The 21,559-nt window shown below is 34.0% G+C and overlaps 1 protein-coding gene across 1 annotated transcript in view; it reads left to right on the top strand.

The window, feature by feature from the left end:
• The first annotated feature begins 1,160 nt into the window (after positions 1 to 1,160).
• Positions 1,161 to 21,559, top strand: part of LOC308631934 (tetratricopeptide repeat protein 8-like) — a 34,068-nt gene continuing 13,669 nt past the window's right edge. Inside the window, exons 1-8 of the mRNA XM_081263484.1 lie at positions 1,161 to 1,278; positions 2,442 to 2,505; positions 2,614 to 2,773; positions 2,986 to 3,075; positions 5,276 to 5,320; positions 12,559 to 12,644; positions 16,263 to 16,350; positions 19,348 to 19,458. Coding sequence (XP_081119610.1) covers positions 1,194 to 1,278; positions 2,442 to 2,505; positions 2,614 to 2,773; positions 2,986 to 3,075; positions 5,276 to 5,320; positions 12,559 to 12,644; positions 16,263 to 16,350; positions 19,348 to 19,458 — 729 coding nt within the window. The 5' untranslated portion in view covers positions 1,161 to 1,193. The remainder of the gene's footprint in view (positions 1,279 to 2,441; positions 2,506 to 2,613; positions 2,774 to 2,985; positions 3,076 to 5,275; positions 5,321 to 12,558; positions 12,645 to 16,262; positions 16,351 to 19,347; positions 19,459 to 21,559) is intronic.

Raw genomic sequence — 21,559 nt, 5'->3', positions numbered from 1 at the left:
ACACACATTTGGCACTGTCAAGCACTGCTTTGCTCTGCCATTCAATCCACTAGATGATACATTCAGGAAAATTAGGATCCATGTTGGGTTTTTTATGTAAGGAATTTTTGGACCTTCTGTAGCTCTCAACTGTTCCTATCTTGGCTCCTTTGCCTTCATTCACCCTCCTTCACAGCCAGATCCCTAGAATATTTAGCCCTCATCCCTTCCCAAATGTCCCTTGCTGCTGCTCTCGCTAGATTCTAGAGTCAGGTCTGTGCTGCAGCTTCAAGAGTTGCCTTCTTCCTTTGGGAGTTCTCCATGGGACACCTACCTTATCTTTCACTACTTCTCTAGTGAAGCAAGAAGGTATGGTTTCTGGTAAAGCAGTTTTGTATGTTTAATGGGAACTGAATTTCTCAAACTAATGCAGAGCAGATAAGATATTTTCTAGGTCAGATTCCTTAACTTCCTTTTCCGTGTATTCATCCCCACACTAGCAGGTTTTCTGCTGACTAGATTACAAAATTACCAGGGTTGATTAGTTATGAGGAATCAAGAGAAATTGATCTTGGCTTAATTCAAACCAATATTTCTCGAATACCTATTGTATACAAAAACCATGGGATAGGTACTATGGAAAACTCAGAAGCGAAAAGGTAAAAAAAAAACTTGCATTCTGAGAATATAAAAAAGGATAAGCATATGCCCAGATAATTGTAGTCAAATATAGTACATTCACCAGACTAGAGGTGTTCAGAGAAGATTTTGAGAAAGACAAGAGGACTATGGGTTTAAGTTGTAGAATTAGGGAAGGCTTCAGGAAAGTCTTGGCCTTGAAAGAGGAAGGCAGAAAGAGCACAGTGGTTGTAGCTTTATTAATTTCCACTCAAGTTATTATTCTATAAAACTTTTTTAAGGATCTTTCTTTACTTATAAAAAGAAATGTTAGGAGACTATTTGTGAGTTAATTGACATACTAGTGGTTTCTTGGTTAATAATGACCTTGCCTTCTTTCATTAGTTTTTTGATATAGCCCTTTAAATTAGCATAATGTGTTAAATGGTAAACATGTTCAATAAAAAGTAAAATAGTACTAAATCATGGCTAGCTTCTGTAAACTATCTAGTATTTCTAATGCTATTTTAATACATATTTTATTTTTCCATGGTTTTTTGGCAGCTTGGATTTTAAAAGCACAAGCCTTAACTGAAATGGTATACATAGATGAAATTGATATAGATCGGGAAGGAATTGCAGAAATGCTTCTGGATGAAAATGCTATTGCCCAAGTTCCCCGTAAGTATTGGTTCTCTGGTCAAATTAATGGAACGCTATTAGGAGGAATATTACATACATACAGGATGACATGCATACATATTTCTATGCTTTATGTCAACCTGTCTGTATATAAACATTGTATACATGAAGCATATGTGTGTGTGTGTGTGTGTGTGTATGAAAAAATTAAGTACAGGGTTTCTGTTCTATCTTATAAAACAAAGGCTTTCCTTCCACTATTCAGTTATATCTTAAGGTGTAAGATTGATGTATAATAATTTTCCAGTAAAAGCTATTTTATGCATTTAAGATGTTATAAAATATGTTCTCCTTAAAATGTTTATCAACATATCAGAAGATTGTTTATCTGGGAATCTAAGCTTCCAAATAACAGAAGTGTTCTAAAATAATTTTTTTGAAAACAATCACTTAAAAGCATCACTTCTTTGTTATAATGAAAGATGATTTAGTCTGATACATGATGTGAGTTGATGAGATTATATGTTTGTTGGTCAGTAAATGTCTGTTGGAATTGTCACAGGGCCCAGTCCCCAGCTTGCAGGTGTAAGTAGTGCAAATGGTATTGGGTAATTACCATGACTATGGTGGTCTTGCTGGTAATTTACTAGTTGTTACAGTTCACAGTTATAATTTAGAAGATAAGAACTATTTTAAAGCTCCAAAAGGTAGTTGGGGGAAAAAAAACATGTTTCATGTTAAAATGTCTTTCTTCCCCATTACTTTAATATTTTAGACTTAAAATACCTAAATTCTAGATGTGGTTGGTAAACGATCTTTTACTGAGAGACGTTTGTATGAAAGATAATTAACCTGTGAGTATAGGACCATCATTTTGAACTTTGGAGCCTGCTAGTCTTGAATTTTAATCCAGGCTCTACTAATGGGTTGACCTGTTTACTTAATTCTGTCAACCTTTATTGAATGGATGGATTCGTACTACCTACCTTACAGAGACTTAATGTGAAGAGTTAATGTGATAGCATAAGTAATATGAAAGATACTCATTGGATATTAATCTCAAACTCATTTCTCTAAAATACGTTTTCTGCCAATAATGTCTTTTTTCACCAGGACAGCACAATTCTGAAAATTAGATTAGCTGACAGTTTTTATAGATTAATAGATAATATATAAATTGAATTTGCCATCTCATTCCCTAGGCCCTGGAACATCTTTGAAATTCCCTAGAACTAATCAGACAGGAGGGCCTAGTCAAGCTGTCAGGTATGTACTTCTGTGTCATACCCTCTGCCACTAATGATTGACTATACTATTTGAGAGTCTTTCCTTAATCAATCAACTTTGTATTTTAATAACTTACAATTTTTACAGGCCAATTACTCAAGCTGGAAGGCCCATTACAGGTTTCCTTAGGCCCAACACACAGAGTGGAAGGCCTGGTACCATGGAACAGGCCATCAGAACACCCAGAACTGCCTATACAGCACGTCCCATCACCAGCTCATCTGGAAGATACATCAGGCTGGGGACAGTAAGTTCTGTCAGCTTTCCCATAGTATTACCCAAGTAACTTTATTATATTATTTTCTACTATTCTTACAAAAAAAAAATTGTATGGAAATTTTGAAGGGATTCTTTGTGCTTATGTTGCCTTTATAATTTTTTATGCACGTTAAAGTCAATTTGTATTTCAAGAAAAGATTTCAGATTTCTTCTTCTATCATTTTTTTTCCTCCCTCATAGGCTTCCATGCTTACAAGTCCTGATGGACCTTTTATAAATTTATCTAGACTGAATTTAACAAAATATTCCCAGAAACCTAAATTGGCAAAGGTATTTACTTAAAATGATTGTAAATTATAAGATAATGTTAGAAGTATGATGATAATGACAGTGTAGGAAATAGATAAAAATTTGTGAAGGAAAGGCCACAATTTGATTGAAATAGAAACGTTCAATTACTATAATATGTAAAAATTCTCTCAGTCTTAAGGAAAGTCAACCAGAAAAAAATATACCATTATTATAGAAAATTCTTTTTTTTCAAATAATAAAGAACAGTAATTTTTAACAAAGAAAGCAGATATGCAGTATTTCATCATAGGATGAAGCTTAGAATTTGTGTGTGTGTGTGTGTGTGTGTGTGTGTGTGTGAGTGTGTGTGTGTGTGTGTATGTGAGTGTGTGTGTGTGTATGATACATCTTGGACCATTCTCAGAAAAATAATTTTCTCTTTGTAGGATTATAAGGCTTTCAAAAGGATAATACAAATATGTACCTTTAATTAGCAATGAATCAGGCATATCAATAAAGATTACTCAAGCCAGACAGTGGGCAAGTCAACTGTGTTGGTAATTCTAATTACTCAGAGATAAAATATTCCTTTAAAAAGAAAATTAGAAGAAGAGGGATAGAAGGTAAGAGTGGGAGGGAGAGGGGAGTGTAAAGGAGAGAGAAAGAGAAAAAAGAAAAAAACTGAAAAAGAGAAAGAAAGTGAAAATGTGTGTGACTTTCCAGTGTAAAACATTTGGGGTTGGGCTTGGAATAATTTGGAGACAGGAGTGCTTGATGCCTGGCCCAGTTTTTAGCTTGAAGTCTCTGAACTCTGTGTGCAGTGATGCACTCATTCCTGATCCCAGTTCTGAGGGTGTTGAACATATTTCCCAAGTATCAAATGTCCTTGGGTAAATAAAAATGGACACTAATTGTACAGATTTGAAGTTTCCATTCTAAAAAGAAATGCCTTTGGTAGACAAGTAGACAGGTAATCAACCTATAATATAAAGTCTCATGATTTTTTTTCTTCAATTCTTGTTGGATGGCAGTCTAGTCAACTGCATTTGGCAGAATGGTAAAGCTTTACTTATTTTCCTCTCCTTAATGAGAGTGGAGTGTTAAAAACATATCATGTAGAATATCTATTTCCCTACCTTGTTCATCCATTTGCTTGAGGTGACTGGCTAGCTAGTGCAGTCAGTGGAGGCATTTCCCACAATTAAATTAAGATGCATGCGGGATAGACCTGGCCTAAGTGCTAAATTCAACCTGAACTCGAGTTTGTGCTTTTTTTTAGTGCATCACAGAAATAATGCCACATTTTTCTGTTTTTGGTCCCCAACTTGCCTTGGCTCATCAGGACTCCTTTCTAATATTTGTGCATTTCTTGGGATATCTACAGTGATGCTTTGACAGTCTTGAGAGTTGTAACCTTCTTTTCATGACAGTGGTAGTATCAACTACACTCTTAATTTTTGTTTGTATTTGTAACAGAACAAATGCAAGGATTGTTATGATTTTTTTTTAGAAGGGCCTTGTCCTGATTTCTTTCTTTCTTTTTATTGGCCTCCAGGTCTTTTCTGTTAATAAACTTGATATCTCTCAGGGGCCCTAGTCTCCTTGCAAGTATAAAATAGTGGCTATATGGACCTCCCAGAGTTTGAGTGAATTGGTCTGCTCTGGGACCCCCATGTAATTTCAGTGTGCAGTTAGGCTGAGTAGCCCTCTGTTAAAGAAACTGAGTGTTTTGAGTCACACAGTTACTATAAATGCCATGTAAGTATAGTTTTAAAAATTAATTTGAAAAAGCCCTTACTTTGCACTCATTTCTACTTTGTTTCAGAAGGAACTTCCAGATTTTCCATCTCTAAATTGCCATTATCTAGTCACAATCACTAGATAAGATAGAGAGTATAAAAAACTGTTTTATTGCAATCCTAACTTTAGTCTAAGAAATAAAATGAACTTTTCATTTGTATCTTTCTAATAAAATAGTATGTGAAATATGCAAGAAAAAAGATCAATTCTTTGAGCTTTTTCTAGTTTGTAGTCTGTAGGAACAGGAATCACTTGCAAATAGAAAACTTGTAAAATGGGAGATTCTAACAAATGATGGCTAGATCCTTTACTTATGAATCCCAGGCACTTTAGAGTGTTCTGGATTTTTGGTTCAATCTATATTTGAGTTTTGTTATAACCAAAGAGTGCTTTTATTTAAATACAATCTAATGTGTTTTTGTCATTTTTTTATCTATAGGATTTGTTTGAATATATCTTTCATCATGAAAATGATGTTAAGACTGTAAGTTGTGAATTCATGCTATTTTCTTTTATTGTAGTTTTCTGACTTTGGGGGTTTAGATTCTAAAATGTTCATTTCTTTTCTTTAAAAATATGGGATTATTAAATATTGGAGAGTAACTAATACTTTCAAATCCACTTTTAAGTTTCAGTGGGAACATTTGTATAAATATAAAATTGGTAAGAACTATGCCTGGTTCATAGATAATGTAGCTCTTTTCTAAAGGGCCAGACATAGATAATTGTGAATACAGCATAGCATGCTTGTGTTAAAGTTTATTCTTTACACAAATAGTCAGCACTGTTGATCCATTTCTTGTTATTCTGTATAGTGTATTATTGGTTTACTAATATGTATATTTTTTATTTCTTTATAGTGTGCCCCTCTCTCTCACCTTTAACATTTTATGATTGAAGATTTTAAACATTCCAAAGTAGAAAGAATAGTATAAAAGTCCCTTATCACCCATCATCCAATTTCAGCAATTGTTAATCATCTTGGTAGCTTCTCAACAAAGAATTTTGAGGTTATATGCATGCAACTTTTCAAATTTATTTAAAATTTTATATGAAATTATGTAAATGATAGAAACCTTATGAATTTCTTGAAGTTAGATGAAGTTAATTCTTCACTATCTGGTAGTATTTTTCTGCATTTTCCTTTTAGTTCAGGGAAAAAAAGTTTTTATATTCATATGTTAAATATTAAGGAAAATAAAAATGTTTTCCTTAATTGCATTTTCTGTGTGTCAACCATGATGCCATACTACAGTAGGAGAACTAATTAAAATATGATACTTTGTCTTTCCTCTGTAAGACAGGCAATCTAGCTGAGGAAGTAAAATTGATGTAAATGAAACAATTAAAGGAGCAATTTCCAAACTGAAATTGTTATCAAGTATCAAAGGGAAAAATTCAGAAGGGGTGATATTAGGGAAGATCCACAAACTTAAGTGGAATTTTATGGAAACAGAGGAAAAGAAATGTAAAGAAATGGCAAAAATGAGAAGAAACTGGAATGAGAAATAAATAGGCCTTATTATCCTAAAAAATGAGAGCACCAAACAGATATTTCAAAGAAAGAAGAGAGAATACTTGATGATAGGTTTAATATTGGGGACAAAGCAGAGATACAGTTCAAGTCTGCTACCTAAAGATGTTATAAGAATGATGGTTTTACTAATTGAAGTGGGATAATTAGGGGACATGGTCAGTTTGTGAAGAAATTCAGTAATTCACTTAAAGATATTTTGATAACTGGTGACACTATTGCATGGGTCGAGAGATGTGGTACTAAAATGTAGGTGAGAACCTGGGCCAGGTTTAGTATGGGAGTTAGTAGGATGAAATGTTCATAGATGTAGTCACAGGGAAGAGGGAAAAGTAAGACAGGGGCAACTGAGAAACCATGCACATTGCTCTTAATAAAGCTGTTAGAGGATTTCAGTGTGATGATGTATGAAATCATGCATCATATAAGTGGTACTGTCTTCAAAGGAAATGTTCTAATATGATTGTATTTCATAAATGAGTAAATTTCTAATTGCTACATTTTTATAAGGTATATACACTATTTTTTTTGAAAATTAACTCATTATTTATTGTAATGGAGCAACAAGAGTGTGCTAGCCTCTATTCCAGATCTAAGATCACACAGAGGGGCAGGAAGGCAAAATATTGATTCTTTTGGATATTATATGCTGGTTGGGCAAGGAATAGAAAAAGCAAATTCAAAAATATGCAATGTGGCTTGCGGTAATAAATACAATAACAACAACAAAAAAGCAGGAAAGCATGTGAGGGAATAGTTACTGACGTGAGGAATGGTGCTGTTTTGGATGTAGTAGAGGTGGTCAGTGAAGTCCACTGAAAGCACTGAAACCGAGACCTGGAGAAGGGAAGATGGGAGCCCTGCATGTATGTGTAGTAAGAGCATTTCCGTCAGGGAGAACTTTCCCTGCAAAGGTCCTGGGAGGAGCTTGCTTGGATTGCTTAAGGCAGAGCAAGGAGGCAGTGTGCCTGAAGCGAGGCCTGAAAGGAGAAAGTGCTGCAGATGATGAGTGCTGAAACTGTAGGTCATAGGCCATGGCGATGGTGTGGTCATTAGTAAAGTCATCCTGAGGGTGTTTCCTACCTTTTGTGGAGGAATAGGAGTCACATTCAGAAAAACAGAGGACTGGAGTATAGTTCAGTGGTTGAGCATGTGCTTAACATGAATGAGGCCCTGGGCTCAATCCCTGGCACCAGAAAACAAAAGAAAACCTCAATCAAAACAAAAATAGCATTTATGCCCTGCAGTACCAAATTTGTATGAGTGTGTGTATGTGTGTGTGTGTGTGTGTGTGTATGCATATATATGTATTTATATGCACATACATATATGTATGTATGTGTGTGTGTGTATACTATTTTTGCAGTGCTGGGGATCTAACCCAGAGCCTTGTGCTTGTTAGCTAAGTGCTCTATCATTGAGCTCCATCTGAATTTATATTCTAAACAATCTAAGGACTAGAAAATTTTAACCTTTATGTGTTATGTGAATAATATTATAGAATGTATTTATAGAACTTCATAAATATTGATTTTTAAAAATTTGACCTTAAACAAAGAGAGCAGTGACTTTCAAACTTTTTATGTAAGCAGCAAATTGTTTTTATTCAAATGAAGTTTTATCCACATCCCAATATTTAAAGCAGACACAAGTGGTGCTTCAAGTGTGGCAACTAGAACTTACTTACTGGGTTCTTCTTGCTCCATCTATCCCAAGAGCCCTTCAAACCTTAGGCCTGTTATGCTAAAAAAGGCTCATTGTCTGAAGTAACTGGAGAATTTTAAAATAATGGGTTTCTGTCTCTATGTTAGACTTCCTGAATCAGAATCCCCATGGGGACATCTGGTGAATCTGTTGTTATTAAGAACTCCATTGGCAGTAATAACTTTCAGTCAAGATTAGGAACTACTTGCTATAGAGTACAATTTAAAAACTATAGAAACATTAGAAAGTATTTCTTCTAATGTAGGAAAATGCAGCTGAGGATGTAGTGGGGGTCCTACAGCAAGGAGGCTTAGCAGACTTTGAAGGCCAAAGTTCCACATAACAAGAGGAGGCGTGTCCAGCCCAATGAAAGAAATCAGCAAATTAATAGAAAAGAAGCAACAATAATGCCTTCAAGTATATCTAAGTAACAAAAAAATGGTACAAAATACTACTGTGAACTGGAAATTCCCATTTATAATTTTTTATTTTTATTTTTAGAAATAATGAAGGACTCAGTATATTAGAAACAAGCAGTGCCAAACACAATTTTTGACTTTTTTTTGTGATAGCTCTCTATAATTAATTAAATGACAATATTAAGAAAATTTGTGGGGGCTGGGGATGTGGCTCAAGCGGTAGTGCGCTCACCTGGTGTGTGTGCGGCCCGGGTTCGATCCTCAGCACCACATACAAACAAAGATGTGTGTCCACCGATAACTGAAAAATAAATATTGAAATTCTCTCTCTCTCCTCTCTCTCTCCCTCTCTCACTCTCTTTTTTTTAAAAAAAAAAAGAAAGAAAATTTGTGTAGAGAATTCGTTTTAGACATTTGATAAGTAAGGAAGTGAAAAATTTTAAACTACCAAACAATAGAATATTTCATAGACTAAGTTGGATTTGTGAAAAAACTGCAAAGTAAAAACACTTACTGATACACACACACACACACACACACACATATGTGTATATATAAATACATACTGATATGAATTATATAAACTTACCAATATATGTATATATATAGACACACACACATATATATATATACTTTAAAATGAAAATAGTGGTACTATTAGATTAAGATGTATTCATGCCTCAAATATTTGTCACATTCCCGCATTGCATCACCACCTTGATGACAATAGTGAAGGAAATAGCTGCTCCTCATGACACTAAGGGAGAGTGAGTCTAATTTTATCTTTTTTCCCCCTCCCAAATTTAACAATAATGTTATAACTTTTTATACATAAATTAAACTATAAATTAGGGACAAGAATAAATTAAAATAATTGTTTTCATCTTCTTTCCCCTAGTAACTATATCATGGCACATCTAATGAAACAATTTGTTTTGTTTTTTCTTAGTGAAAAGCACAAACTGTTGATTCCTCTGTTTTCCTTTTTATTCACAATTCATTTACTGAGTAATTAACTAATTGACTTATTCTTTAAACAAATAATTACTGAGTGCCTACTAGTTGATCCTATGACTGGTGCTGGGAGTTCTGAGCAGGACTGATGCCTGTGGCTGTTCTCTTACTCTCTCACTGGCTTGCCACATTATAGTGCTCTTGTGGATCAGCTTGTTCCATTAAAATGTCATTTTTAGATTTTACCACAAATGTTATTTTCTGAATGGAAGAAGGATTTAGATAATGAGCACAAAGCATGCTTTCCCCCCATGTATTTTGCAACATGATCTGGAAAAAGAAAACAGGAATTTTTTTTTCTTAATGTGCTTAAAAAATCAGGAGTGCTTTTATGTTTGTTACTTTGGATAGCCTCCAATTTTTTTAAATAAAGTATTTCACATTCATCATTATAGATAAATATAAATAATACTGTGAAGTGATATTGAAATATAATAAATAATAACCTTTATTAATAAAATCTTTGATCTTTAATCAAACCTAAATTTGTCTTGAGCTCTTGGTACTTTCTAATTTGGCAGGGGCACTATGGACAAAACTAAAGTGACATGTGTTTTGATGATTCTGTAATTATCTAAACACATACAGGGAGAATGCTATATATACCTATAGAGAATCCTCAAAGTGGTATTTAAATATTAATAAAAAGTAAAATACAAAAAATGTATTTCTGCCTTTGAGTTTTTAATTACTCTCTTTCCCTATTCTCTTTTTGGCCAATATTGGCTGTATTGACAAATCTAAAATGGCATATGGGTTGATGATTCTGAAATCTTTATTTCCATATGCTCTTTAATTTCATCATCCTGAAGTTGTCAGAAGCATACTGATAGTAAAAGGATGACTTTTAAAACTTTACAGGTTGCACATATACACAAACCTCATCTAGCTCTACCAAGGTTCCTTGTATAGTTAGAGATTTGTAAATTCAAATATTTTAAAATGTAAATGTAGTTAATCATTTGTAGAAATTGGGAAAGGCTCTAAAAATATAGGTCTTCTGTTGCCACTTTAAAAGTTTAATGCTAGTAGCTTTTAATTATGAATCTTTTACTATGACAATTTTGTTTGGTTCTTAAGCTATTTTCAACAAATAATTCTTGAGTGCCTATTGTGAACACAGTGACATTCCAAAACACGGCAGAGATGTAAAAGAAAGGTGTCTCTCCATAGGGAGCTTAGGGTCCATCTGAAATTGCCACAGATGTTTTCTCTAATTCAGCCTGATTTTTCATGTGAAGTATGACAATTAAAATTAATTTTAAACCCATTTTTATTCTGAATCAATAATTTATGTTTTTGCTTAATTGAATCAGCACAAACACATTGGTCTTCCATGAGATGACTTGTTTCAGGACCATATTTGAATGCAAAATCAGGAGCCTGTTGTTACAAGCACTAAATCCAGCCTTGGGATATGTAAACATTTTTTGAATAACATCTTTTGCTAAAAATGCAAGTTCTGTTTATATTAAATATGATAGTGAACATGACTATTTGATGGAAAAGGTCTTTATAAAGTTTGAGTTAAAATTCAATGCATGACTGAATTGAACTTATTTAAAATATATTTTCCTAGTAGTTCCAAGGATAATGCTAATTGAATTTATACTTATCCCTTCATTTTTATCTAGGGGAGGGGCAGAAAAATAAGCATATGAAAGTAGTATGTAATTTATTTTTAATTTCCATAGCTTTCAAGTGAATGTGTTGATTTTTTTCAAGTCCATTAGGGGCTCAGCATGTCAACAACATTTCTTTGTAAGTGGTTTGTATATTTAGAGATCTCCCCTGGAGCAAGAAAAGATAAAGAACACATGGAAAAGTAATTAATTTTGCAGTAGGAGATTGAGGGCACTCTTCTGGCATTCATTTTAGAAAAAAAGTTAATATTAAGAAGTGTTTGGTAATAAGGCAAGCATTTTGAGATAACAACTGAAAATCTAAGAGTAAGTTTAACTGAGTTGTTGGATATTATTGTTATATTAACACTAGCTACAGAATAAAAAAATTCAACCTTGAGAGAATAAGATTAAAAAAATCAGAATTTTCATTTAATAACTCCATCTTCTAGTCACAAAATCTTTGTATGGTCTTCAAGTTTTTCTCTTTAATTTTTTTTTTTTTGTTAGTTGTACATGGACACAGTGTCTTTATTTTATTTATTTATTTTTATGTGGTGCGGAGTATTGAACCCTGTGCTTACATGTGCAAGACAAGTGCTCTACCACTGAGCTACAAATCCAGCCCATTGGCTTCAAACTTCTGAGTTATAAATATGTATAAAGACTATTTTGTTTCCTCTTGGTCAAAATGGTTTCCAATTTATCTGAATAAAAACCTAATTCTTATTTGGTCATCTCTTGTCTGACCTTGAGTAGTAGAAGAGACCGATCTAGAGGACATTAATGATGTGGGATAAACAGAGGTAAACAGTGAAGGTAGTTAAGGAGGAGATCTTCCTCAGTTTGCAGCAAAGAGAAGTTTGACTTTTAGAATTGCTAGAAGCTAAGGTGATATCAGAATAATGGAATAATGGTTATTGAAGGTAGTGGTTACTCCCATTAACTCCTTTTACTCTTCTTCATAATTCCATTCTCCAAACTTTCTAGCTGCTTACTTGGTCTTTCTCTATTTCTCTACATCTGTCTTTAAATTGCAGACAGTGATTGCACCAGTCTGATATACCAAAGTGTTGATTGCCACTATGTTTGGAGGCATTTTGAATTATTAGACAGAAAATAGTGGGGAAAGGGTAAAAACTTATGGAGTTTTTAGTATCAATTTTGTGGCTTGTATATTCAAATTGTATCCCCATATACTGTACATCTGCTTCCCTTTGATCAGTGTTTCTAACTCATATGCTGTTAGCCTTCTGATCTGGAACTGATTATTTAGGGAAAATTGGTGGAGCCATCTGGAAACATGAGCAACTGTCTGACTTCTAATTCGTGTTTTGATTGCTTATAATTATATGGTTTATTTCATTATTTATCTTTCTGTTTATTGTCAGAAAATAAAATTCTAATGTAAAATGAATTGTTTTCAATGGCTTTGGATCTGGCTGCCCTTTCCACAGAGCATTCTCAGTACACGGACTGGTGGTGGAAGGTGCAGATTGGGAAATGTTACTGCAGGTAAAATTTCGATTATCTGTGAAGGGTTAGAAGTGGCAATATGTTTTTGAATGTCAAATCTGACACCCCCTTTCTGGATACATTTCCTCATGAAGAAATAAGAACTTGACTTGAGAAAGCATTTACTTAACAATCACATAGTAGCAATAAGAACTACAGCAGAGAGAGGCAGACTTTGAGATCATCAGATCCAACTTCCCTTTCTGAATGAGGAAGCTGAGGCCAGAGAGTGGCTGTGATTTTCATCAGGGACTAGTTTGGGGCTAGAACTGAGCCTGTTGAATCAGGTCCTAATCTCTTGGCTCTTAAGTCTTTTCATTTATACTAATGCTTCCCATCTGTAAGGCACTTTGTGGTTAAGAGTTTGTATGTTATATCATCTCACTTAAATTTCACAGCACTCTGAGTAGTTGATGTAATTAGTGATTTTCTCAGATGAGAAAAATTGAGCCTCGTCACAAAGAGAGAAATTTGTTTAAATTCATATAGCTAATAAGTGGTAGAGAAAAAAATTTCTGGTCTACTTTTTGATGACTATTTTCTATTTCCACAATTCCATATTGTTTCTGTATAACCTGAATATTTTTACATTCTCTTAATGTGCAAATGTTTCAAAGCAAACTGAGAGATCAGAAAAGCCACAGTTAATTTTATGAAACATTTGCATAGTGATTCATAAATAAAATCTAACACTTGTTGCTGATATTGAAATTCAATTAGCATTTGGTTAAATAGAGACAGATGAACAATTGTATTTCAAAAAGGTAAGTATGTCTTTTTTTGTTCAAAAACAAGGTGGAGTTCAGTTACTGTGAATACCCTGCAATATTTATAATCTTTAGTTGTCATTAAAACCTATGGGGAAAAGAAGAATATAAAGGGGATAAAAAGGATTTATTGTTCTGCTGTTGAAATTAAGACTACTTTCCATTTAGGCAACTCACACAGAACTCTAAAGTGTTTTTTCCTTCTATTAGTTGAGGAAGTGCTTTCTGCCAAAAGGTAATTTAGACCTTCCAAACACTTAACTCTTATGAATACAATTCTTAAAGACAATCTTGAAATCTTGAGCTTCTAAGTAGAACCTTCAGAAATCTTTAATAATTAAAGGAAAGCACAACTCTGATTTCTTCTGCCTCCCATTCATGTTGGCATTTAAATGAGCACACCTTGTCATATTAAATTATTGTTCTCTGTTCTTTAATACTTGCTCATCTTTATTATGTATTTGGTATTCATTCACTTGGTAAAATATTTAATAAGAAACTGCTCTCATTAAGTGGGGTCACAAAGATTTATTAGATTGCTTCTTCTTTCAAATGATTTAGACAGTTAATAGTTATAAGTATAGTTCTTATTATGAGAGAAGCAAATGCAGAATGCACTGAGAGCCCAGTCAGACCTCTGACTTCAGGCCGAGAGGCCAAGGATAGATTATGGTATGTAGTCTGAAATAGATTTCTCTCCCTTGTCCTGATCAAGTTCTATACTGGTTCTACCTTTGCAGTAGCTCTCAAAGTCCCCCTTTCTACTCATTCCCATGCGAATGCTTGAATTCTGGCCTTTAGTGTCATTTGCTTGATTGTAGCTTCTTACCTGGGTTGTCTACCTCCAGGCTCTTGCCCCATCTGTCCTTCCTAAATCCAGTGAGAGTAACTCTTGTGAAAAAAACAGCTCTTGTTGGATTCCTTGAATAACTGCCCGTTACTTCTAGAGTGAATTCTGAATTTGAAGTGTGACATCATGATCTTGGTCCCAGTCTACATGTGTGCCCCTGTTTCTCATTACTCCCATTATTGTGTCCTTCTCAATTAAACCAAACTGCTCAATATTTCCTTATCATGCTGTGTACTTTCCCACCTGTGTGCTTACATCATAGTTTACTAACTTCTAGAAAAATGTTTCCCTACCACTACTCTTTGATTATCATTACTTTTAAGAACCTGGTTTTATTTCCTTCATTTTTCCATCTCTTTTCTGAAATGTGCATGCAGATGTTGCTTGACAATTTTGTTGAATTAAATCAGAGAAGAGGTTGGCCCCTGGAAGGAACTATCTCTTTGGACTGTAACTTTCTTATATTGGCCTGATTTATGAACTTGGTATTTTCATTAGTCCTAGACTTTCTTTGAGCATGGCCTACTCCACTTTTTTTTTTTTTTTGCACAAGAATCCATGTAATAAACTCCTTCCTGATAGTTCTAGTAGAAATTATCTCTTAAGGGTGCAGTAATGAAAAAATGATCCATATTTTTTCTTTCTTTGGTTTCCATGTAGTTCAGTATTTCTAGTTCCCTATTTATTTGTTTTTCAATTTGATTATCCTTCTATCTCTATTGCTTAAAAATAATCTATTTATGTTTTCCTATTGTTTTACATGTATCTTTTTATTGTAATCCTTTAAAATCATTTATTGTAATTTTTTAAAATTATAAAATCTTCATAAAAATATGTGGACTCTCATGGATAATTGGCACTTACAGAATTTAATGACTGTACTTGAGTCACATGACTAGAACTTGCATGCTCAGTTGATGTTATATTCTAAATTACATTGTTTTTCAGAATTCAGAGCACTTTGATTGCATTTTATACATACTCTTTGTGAAATTTGTGGAACCTTTAAGAGGTAGAGGCTTTTTGCCACATTGCATGTCGTCTGACTTTAGGCTAGCCTTTTGGGGTCACCTTTAATCCCTTTAATCCCATCTTCCAACAGCTATTTGGGTATCAGCCATACCAATGCCTGTGGTTTAGGTTATGAAAAATGATCAAAGCTCTTCTTTCAAGCCTTTGAATGAAAGTAGCACATTGGAATATATTGTGCATCATTTTGATTTTATTTCACAAAATAAAACATTATCATCTCTAAGTTCTTAGGTGGCTAAGAATGAGTAATTATGAGAAAGTTTAGTAATTCTGTTAATAACAGGCTGAGTGAAAGCTGAGTGAGTGTTAGTGGCTGATTTAGTGGTAATAACATGTTTCCCAGGCAGAGGAGTGGCCACTGGTGTCAGGACAGTCTCATTTAGACAAGGAGCAAATCTCAGATTCATAGACTGGGACAATAAGTGTCAAATACCTAATAAAGGGGAAAAAAGATTACTAGAATAATAAAATGGTGTAGCTGTATTTCTCAAGTAGAAATTATTGCTTGAATTAAAATAGTTTCAGGATAACTGAAAAATGGGCTCTGATCTTAGAGCAGAAGATGTTTTCAAAGGAATATCATCTTTTAGTTCTTCCAGGAAAATGGAGACTCTCAGCATTTATTCAGGTCACTTGCCATATGTTCATCTGATCATAAGCTCTTTGGGCAGTGAACTGATATGACCTGGCTTACTGGCATCTCTTAGTCCTGCTGCGACTAGGCTGCAGACAGACTCTTTACACACCATTTGGCAATTAGATAGCCAGTGAGTATGGGAAACAGGCAACTTTTTGCTAAACTCTGTTAACATTCATGTTAACGTATGTGTGTGTGCAACACTATTTTATTTGGCATATGTTTACTCATATAGATGGAATTTGTCTCTATTTATATCCTCAGTGTTTGAAAAATGATATAGTATTTATTTTTAAGTTGAATGTCTGATTTTTTTTAATGACTGTTTTTAGGTTAGGAATGTATCATGAAGCAGAAAAACAGTTTAAATTCTCTCTGAAGCAGCAGGAAATGATACATACATTTCTCTATTTGGCAAAAGTAAGTAAATATTGAGTGAAATCTTTCTTTTCAAAATTCTGGCCATTGCATGGAAAGAGTTGCCAGTTCCTTCAAGAGTAGTTGGCAAGTTAATATGTTCAGATTTAACTTGTTTTTCTTTATAGCAAGGGAAAAATAACATATGGAGGGTAACTACCTCAAGAGAAACTGATCGCCATGAAAAATAAGATAACCCCTTGGAATATTGCTCATTAGAATGGAAGAAAATATCATAAGCTCACCACCCGTGTGTAACAGGCCCCAGAGAGGGCTGTTTTCTATAACACATTTGTCTCATGCTTGAGCAGATTGTAGAGCACAGGGACTGCTTTTATGTAGGTGCTTAATTACTCAGCTCTACTGTAAAAATAAAAATCTTACTTCCCCTTTATTGAGCACCTACCTACTCAGTGCAAGTCAATGGATTAGGTTCATTGTACACGAAATTTAATTTAATTCTTAACAATAATCTTGCAAAATAGGTTTTATAATTTCCTTTGTACTCCTAAGGAAAAAGAGACTTCAAGAGGGTAAGTTTTTCAGAGTTGCTGGACTATTAACAGCCAGTATTCAAACCCAGGTCTTTTGAACTCCAGAGGCTACCCACTACTACACTGTGCCCCTCATAGTCACAGCAGAAGTGAAGGACCACCTAGAATTTTCAATACAGGTTGAGCATTCCTAATCTGAAAATCTGAAATCTGAAGTGCTTCAAAATCTGATACTTTTTGAATATCACAAGCAGAAAACTGCATACCTAACATCCTGTGATGTATTGCAGTCAAAATCCAAGTGCACTAAAAATACTGTGTAAAATTATCCTTGGGCTATGTGTACAGAGTATAGATGAAATATAATTAATTTCACATTTAGACTTAGGTTCTGTCGTGAAGACAGCTCATCACGTTATGCATATATTCTAAATTAAAAAAAAAATCTGAAATCTGAAACACTTCTGGTCCCAAGCATTTCAAATTAAGGTATACTCACCTTATACTGGGATAAAGTTTCTTGACCTTCATCAAGGTTACTTTGAAAGAAAAACATTTGATTTAGTAGTGGTCATGACATCTTGCTCTATCTTTAAGAATTTTTCAAATTAAAAGTACAGAAAAGAGGATTCAAAAGCTACAAAAGGAAGCACTAGCTTTTTGTATGATATCTCAGTTAGCCTACGGTGGTTCGGATGCCACCCAAGGACTACAAGAAGAAAGTTGGCCAAGAAAAAGACCCAGTGAACTAATCTGAGGGTGAGGCCAAAAAGAAGTGGTCCAAAGGCAAAGTTTGGGACAAGCTCAATAACCTAGTCTTGTTTGACACAACTTCAGATTCTGTAAGGAAGTTCCCAGCTATAAGCTTGTAAGCCCAGCTGTGGTCTCTAAGAGACTAAATATTCATGGTTCCCTGGCCAGGAGTGCCTCAGTTAAAGGACTCATCCAACTGGTCTCAAAGCGCAGAGCCCGAGTTAATTTATGCCAGAAATACCAAGGTGGAGTTCTCCAGCTGGTGAAGACACTTGAAAAAGGGCAACCAACTGCCAACTGTGTATTTGAAAAATAAAATTTATTAAACCAAGAAGTAAAAGGGAGTGTTCCTGGTTCCTAAATATGATAATAAAAGCACACTAAAGAGAAAATGAAAGTTCTACTATATGAATTTGCTGTTCTGATTTTAGTATGTTTACAATGGTTTTCAAAAATGTTTGGAGCTCTTTGGTATCTAAATTTATCTTCTATGTCTTTTATATTATATTCTTAAAGAACTTTCTAAGCATCATAGTAAACTTTTCTGGAGGAGAGCTTGAAATTAAGGCTCAGATTATACTATTTGACGTCATCTTCTTAACTTCTTAACTGACAATTTTTGGCCACATAATTGAAAAAAACTTTTTAAAATTATAGTTAAGTACATGGTTTTATTTATTTTTTTACATGTTTATTTAAGTTCATTATTGCTTGTATGACTATCAAGGAGTAAACCTGGTTTTCTTTACTATATGAAAGAATGCTTGCTATACAATATAAGTCAACCAGATTGTAAGAACAACATTGCTTTTAAAAGTTTTTGTCAGTTAAAAATTAAAGCTGGGTATGGTGGCGTTTGCCTGTAATCCCAGTTACTTGGGAGATTAAGGTGGGAGGATTACAAATTTGAGGCTAGCCTGGGCAATTTATCAAAACCCTGCCTCAAAATAGATCTTATCAAATATTTTATATTAGTATATTAATTGTATTGTTTATCATATTTTAAAAATCCATTCAGAAGTTTGTAAGATAAAAATTTTACAGTTTTCATTCATATCCATCCCTCTACTCATACTTTAGCAATAAATATTATGAATAGTTTTAGGCCTTGTTCAAAGCACAGCCTAACCATTAAGAAAAACTGGATATAATATCATGAAGACAAGTATTAAAATATTATGTTTCTATACATAAAAACATAATTTTCTATTTTAGAAATTCCTATTAAGTATAGGTGTTTCCATGCTAATTGTCTAATTGCTAATAAGTGGACACCCTCAAGTGCTAACTTACTCAACCCCCTCACCCCATGCCTCACAAACCTGTCTCTTTCTACTTTGGAAGGGTCTTCTCAAAAACCACCCTCTCTACGGTTGTTTCCTCAGGCCTTGCTTCAAGGGTCATCCACTCCTTCCCTCGAATCTTTAACTTCAGCCTCCTAATTAGTTCCTTAATGCCAGCTTATGACCATGCCCATGTGTCTGTTCTATTAGAAGGATCTCCCCTGGATCCTTTCCTGTCTAGTTACTGCTCAGTCCCTGTGACAACAGTAAGCCTATAATTAGTACTTGGTGGAGAAATGAATGAATGAATGTTTTATGTACAACATGTGGAGATAAAGCTGTCATTATTGGAAATTCTACATATTTATGAAATTTTTTTACTTAATATCTAATAAATAATTATAAACTTGCTATACAAATACTCTTATTTTAAGAGCTGATTCTTTTATTGAAATGTATCTGGATTTTAGGTTTACATCTCATTGGATCAACCTGTGACTGCTTTAAATCTTTTCAAACAAGGCTTAGATAAGTTTCCAGGAGAAGTAAGCCTGCTTTGTGGAATTGCCAGGATCTATGAGGTAAGGTTCGTAGTATTTTAAAAGTTGATATAAAATTGAGGTTATGTGCTAACTAAATAGGGGTTAGGAAGAACAGTTTATAAAATTTTGATTGTTGGCCTGTGATTCACTGGTAGAATAAGAGATTTTAGTGTCTGCATTTAGTCAAGCTGTTTTTATTATGAGGCATTTCAGATTCACAAAAGAGTATAGAGAATGGTACATGATACTGATTTAAATTATTTTCCTTGTGGACCTGTTGCCACACCTCATTTATCAGTCTTTCCCCAAAATCTGTAACCTCAAATATAATTTTTTCCCATTTATGGTGGGGGTACATTGGGTCTTTCTACTCTTTTCCTTTGGCCTATGTGTCCATCTTTGTACCAATATGGTATCACTTAATTTTCATATCTGTATGATACTGACCATCTGGTAGGGTTCATCTTTATCAGAAGTGTCTTTGTACTTTTCCTTATTGTTATAAATTTTAGAGTCATTTTGTCTTATTCTATGGTAAGTTTCACTTAGTTATCTTCCCTGCTACCTATTTATTACAGCTTTATCCTAATTCTTAAAATCAGATTGGTAAATTCTACCACCTTGTTTTTCTTCTTCACAGTTGGTTATTTTTGACTCTTTGCTAGTCCATATTGGTTTTAAGGTTGACTTACAAGAATGATAAAAATACCTTATGGGCATGTTGACTGGAATTACTTTGAATATGTGGAGGCTGGGCAGATACATTGCCTTTCTTCCTTTCTCAAGCATTGGTATTTTTTTTTTCAGGAAGTTTTTGTAATTATCCCCTGAAAGAGGCTGTTGCGGGGGTCCCCCAAACCACACTGAGATTCAATGATTTCCTAGGGTTCCCAGGACTCAGCAAAGAATTATATTCACAGCTATGATTTACTAGAACAAAAGAATACAAAAGCAAAATCAGTAAAAGAGAAGATGAATGGGGCAAAGTTCAGAGGATGACTGGTTACCATCTTCTAAGAGTCTCCCAGTGGAGTCACACAGGTGACACCTCTTGTAGTAAGCTGTAATAACTCTGAGAAGTATTGTATGGCAGGGAAGCACACAAGAGACTCAGTATACGATGTCACTGTTGGGCGCTGATCTTTTAGACACTTCTGCCTACCAAGTATCAGAGTTCCAGACTCCCACAAGTAAACAGGTATTCAGCAAAAACCATACTGCTTGTACCAAGAGTTTAGGTGTAGCAAACTGCTCATGTTATTTGGAGAAAGTTTCTACTGATGTAGGGAACCAAGTGAGTTCCCAGGCATGAGCCTTTCCAAGGATAGCAGATTCAGGGCTTTTCTGTACAGGTGTATTCCCAGGTATAACTGTGAGTGGAGTCCCTATTTTTTTCTCTTATAATTTCTATTTGATTATTTCTGGTGAATGTATTACTTCTTAAAAGTTGATTTGATTCTACTATTTAAATTTTATGACCTTGTCCATAGATTCTCTTTGATATTCTAAGTAAATAAACTAATCATTGTGTGCAAATACAGTTTTGTTTCTTTAGTTATTCTTATTGTTTTAAAAAAATATATCATTATGTTTAGAACTTCCAGTACAATACTGAACAGATGCACCTCAGTTCTCTTTACATTTCTAGAAAATGCTAGGTATGAGATTTTAAAATTTTGCTGAAAAAGAGTTGTAGGTTGTAATAGTTGGTATATCTGGGTTATAGTGTAGGATTGACATTTATTTCTTTTTTATGCTTTCCAAATTTTCCATGATTGTGTATTTTACTTTTTAAATGAAAAATATTGTTTTTAATTACATATAAAATGTATTTTCCTTTTGAAGTATAATTTTGATAGATATAATTTTGATAGATAGATACATAGAAGATTTGGATCAGTCAATATAAATACTTGTATCAATATTTTTGTTTAGTTATTGAATATGAACAAAGCTTTGACCAAGAAGCTTAGAAAAGATATAAAATGGAATCAGTTTTAGAAATCAGTGAAATTCATGCTGCTTCCATTGGTGATTTCCTGATGCCATTGGCGCCCTTGGACCTTTTGGCTTTGCCTTTTGTACTTCTCAGTCCTTTTTCACACCTTGCTTTTTAGAAAGTGAGTGCTAGCAGAAAGGG

Source organism: Spermophilus citellus (assembly GCF_964194105.1).
Source record: "Spermophilus citellus genome assembly, chromosome: 12".
Taxonomy (NCBI): domain Eukaryota; kingdom Metazoa; phylum Chordata; class Mammalia; order Rodentia; family Sciuridae; genus Spermophilus; species Spermophilus citellus.
This window is presented reverse-complemented; position numbering and strand designations above follow the sequence as displayed.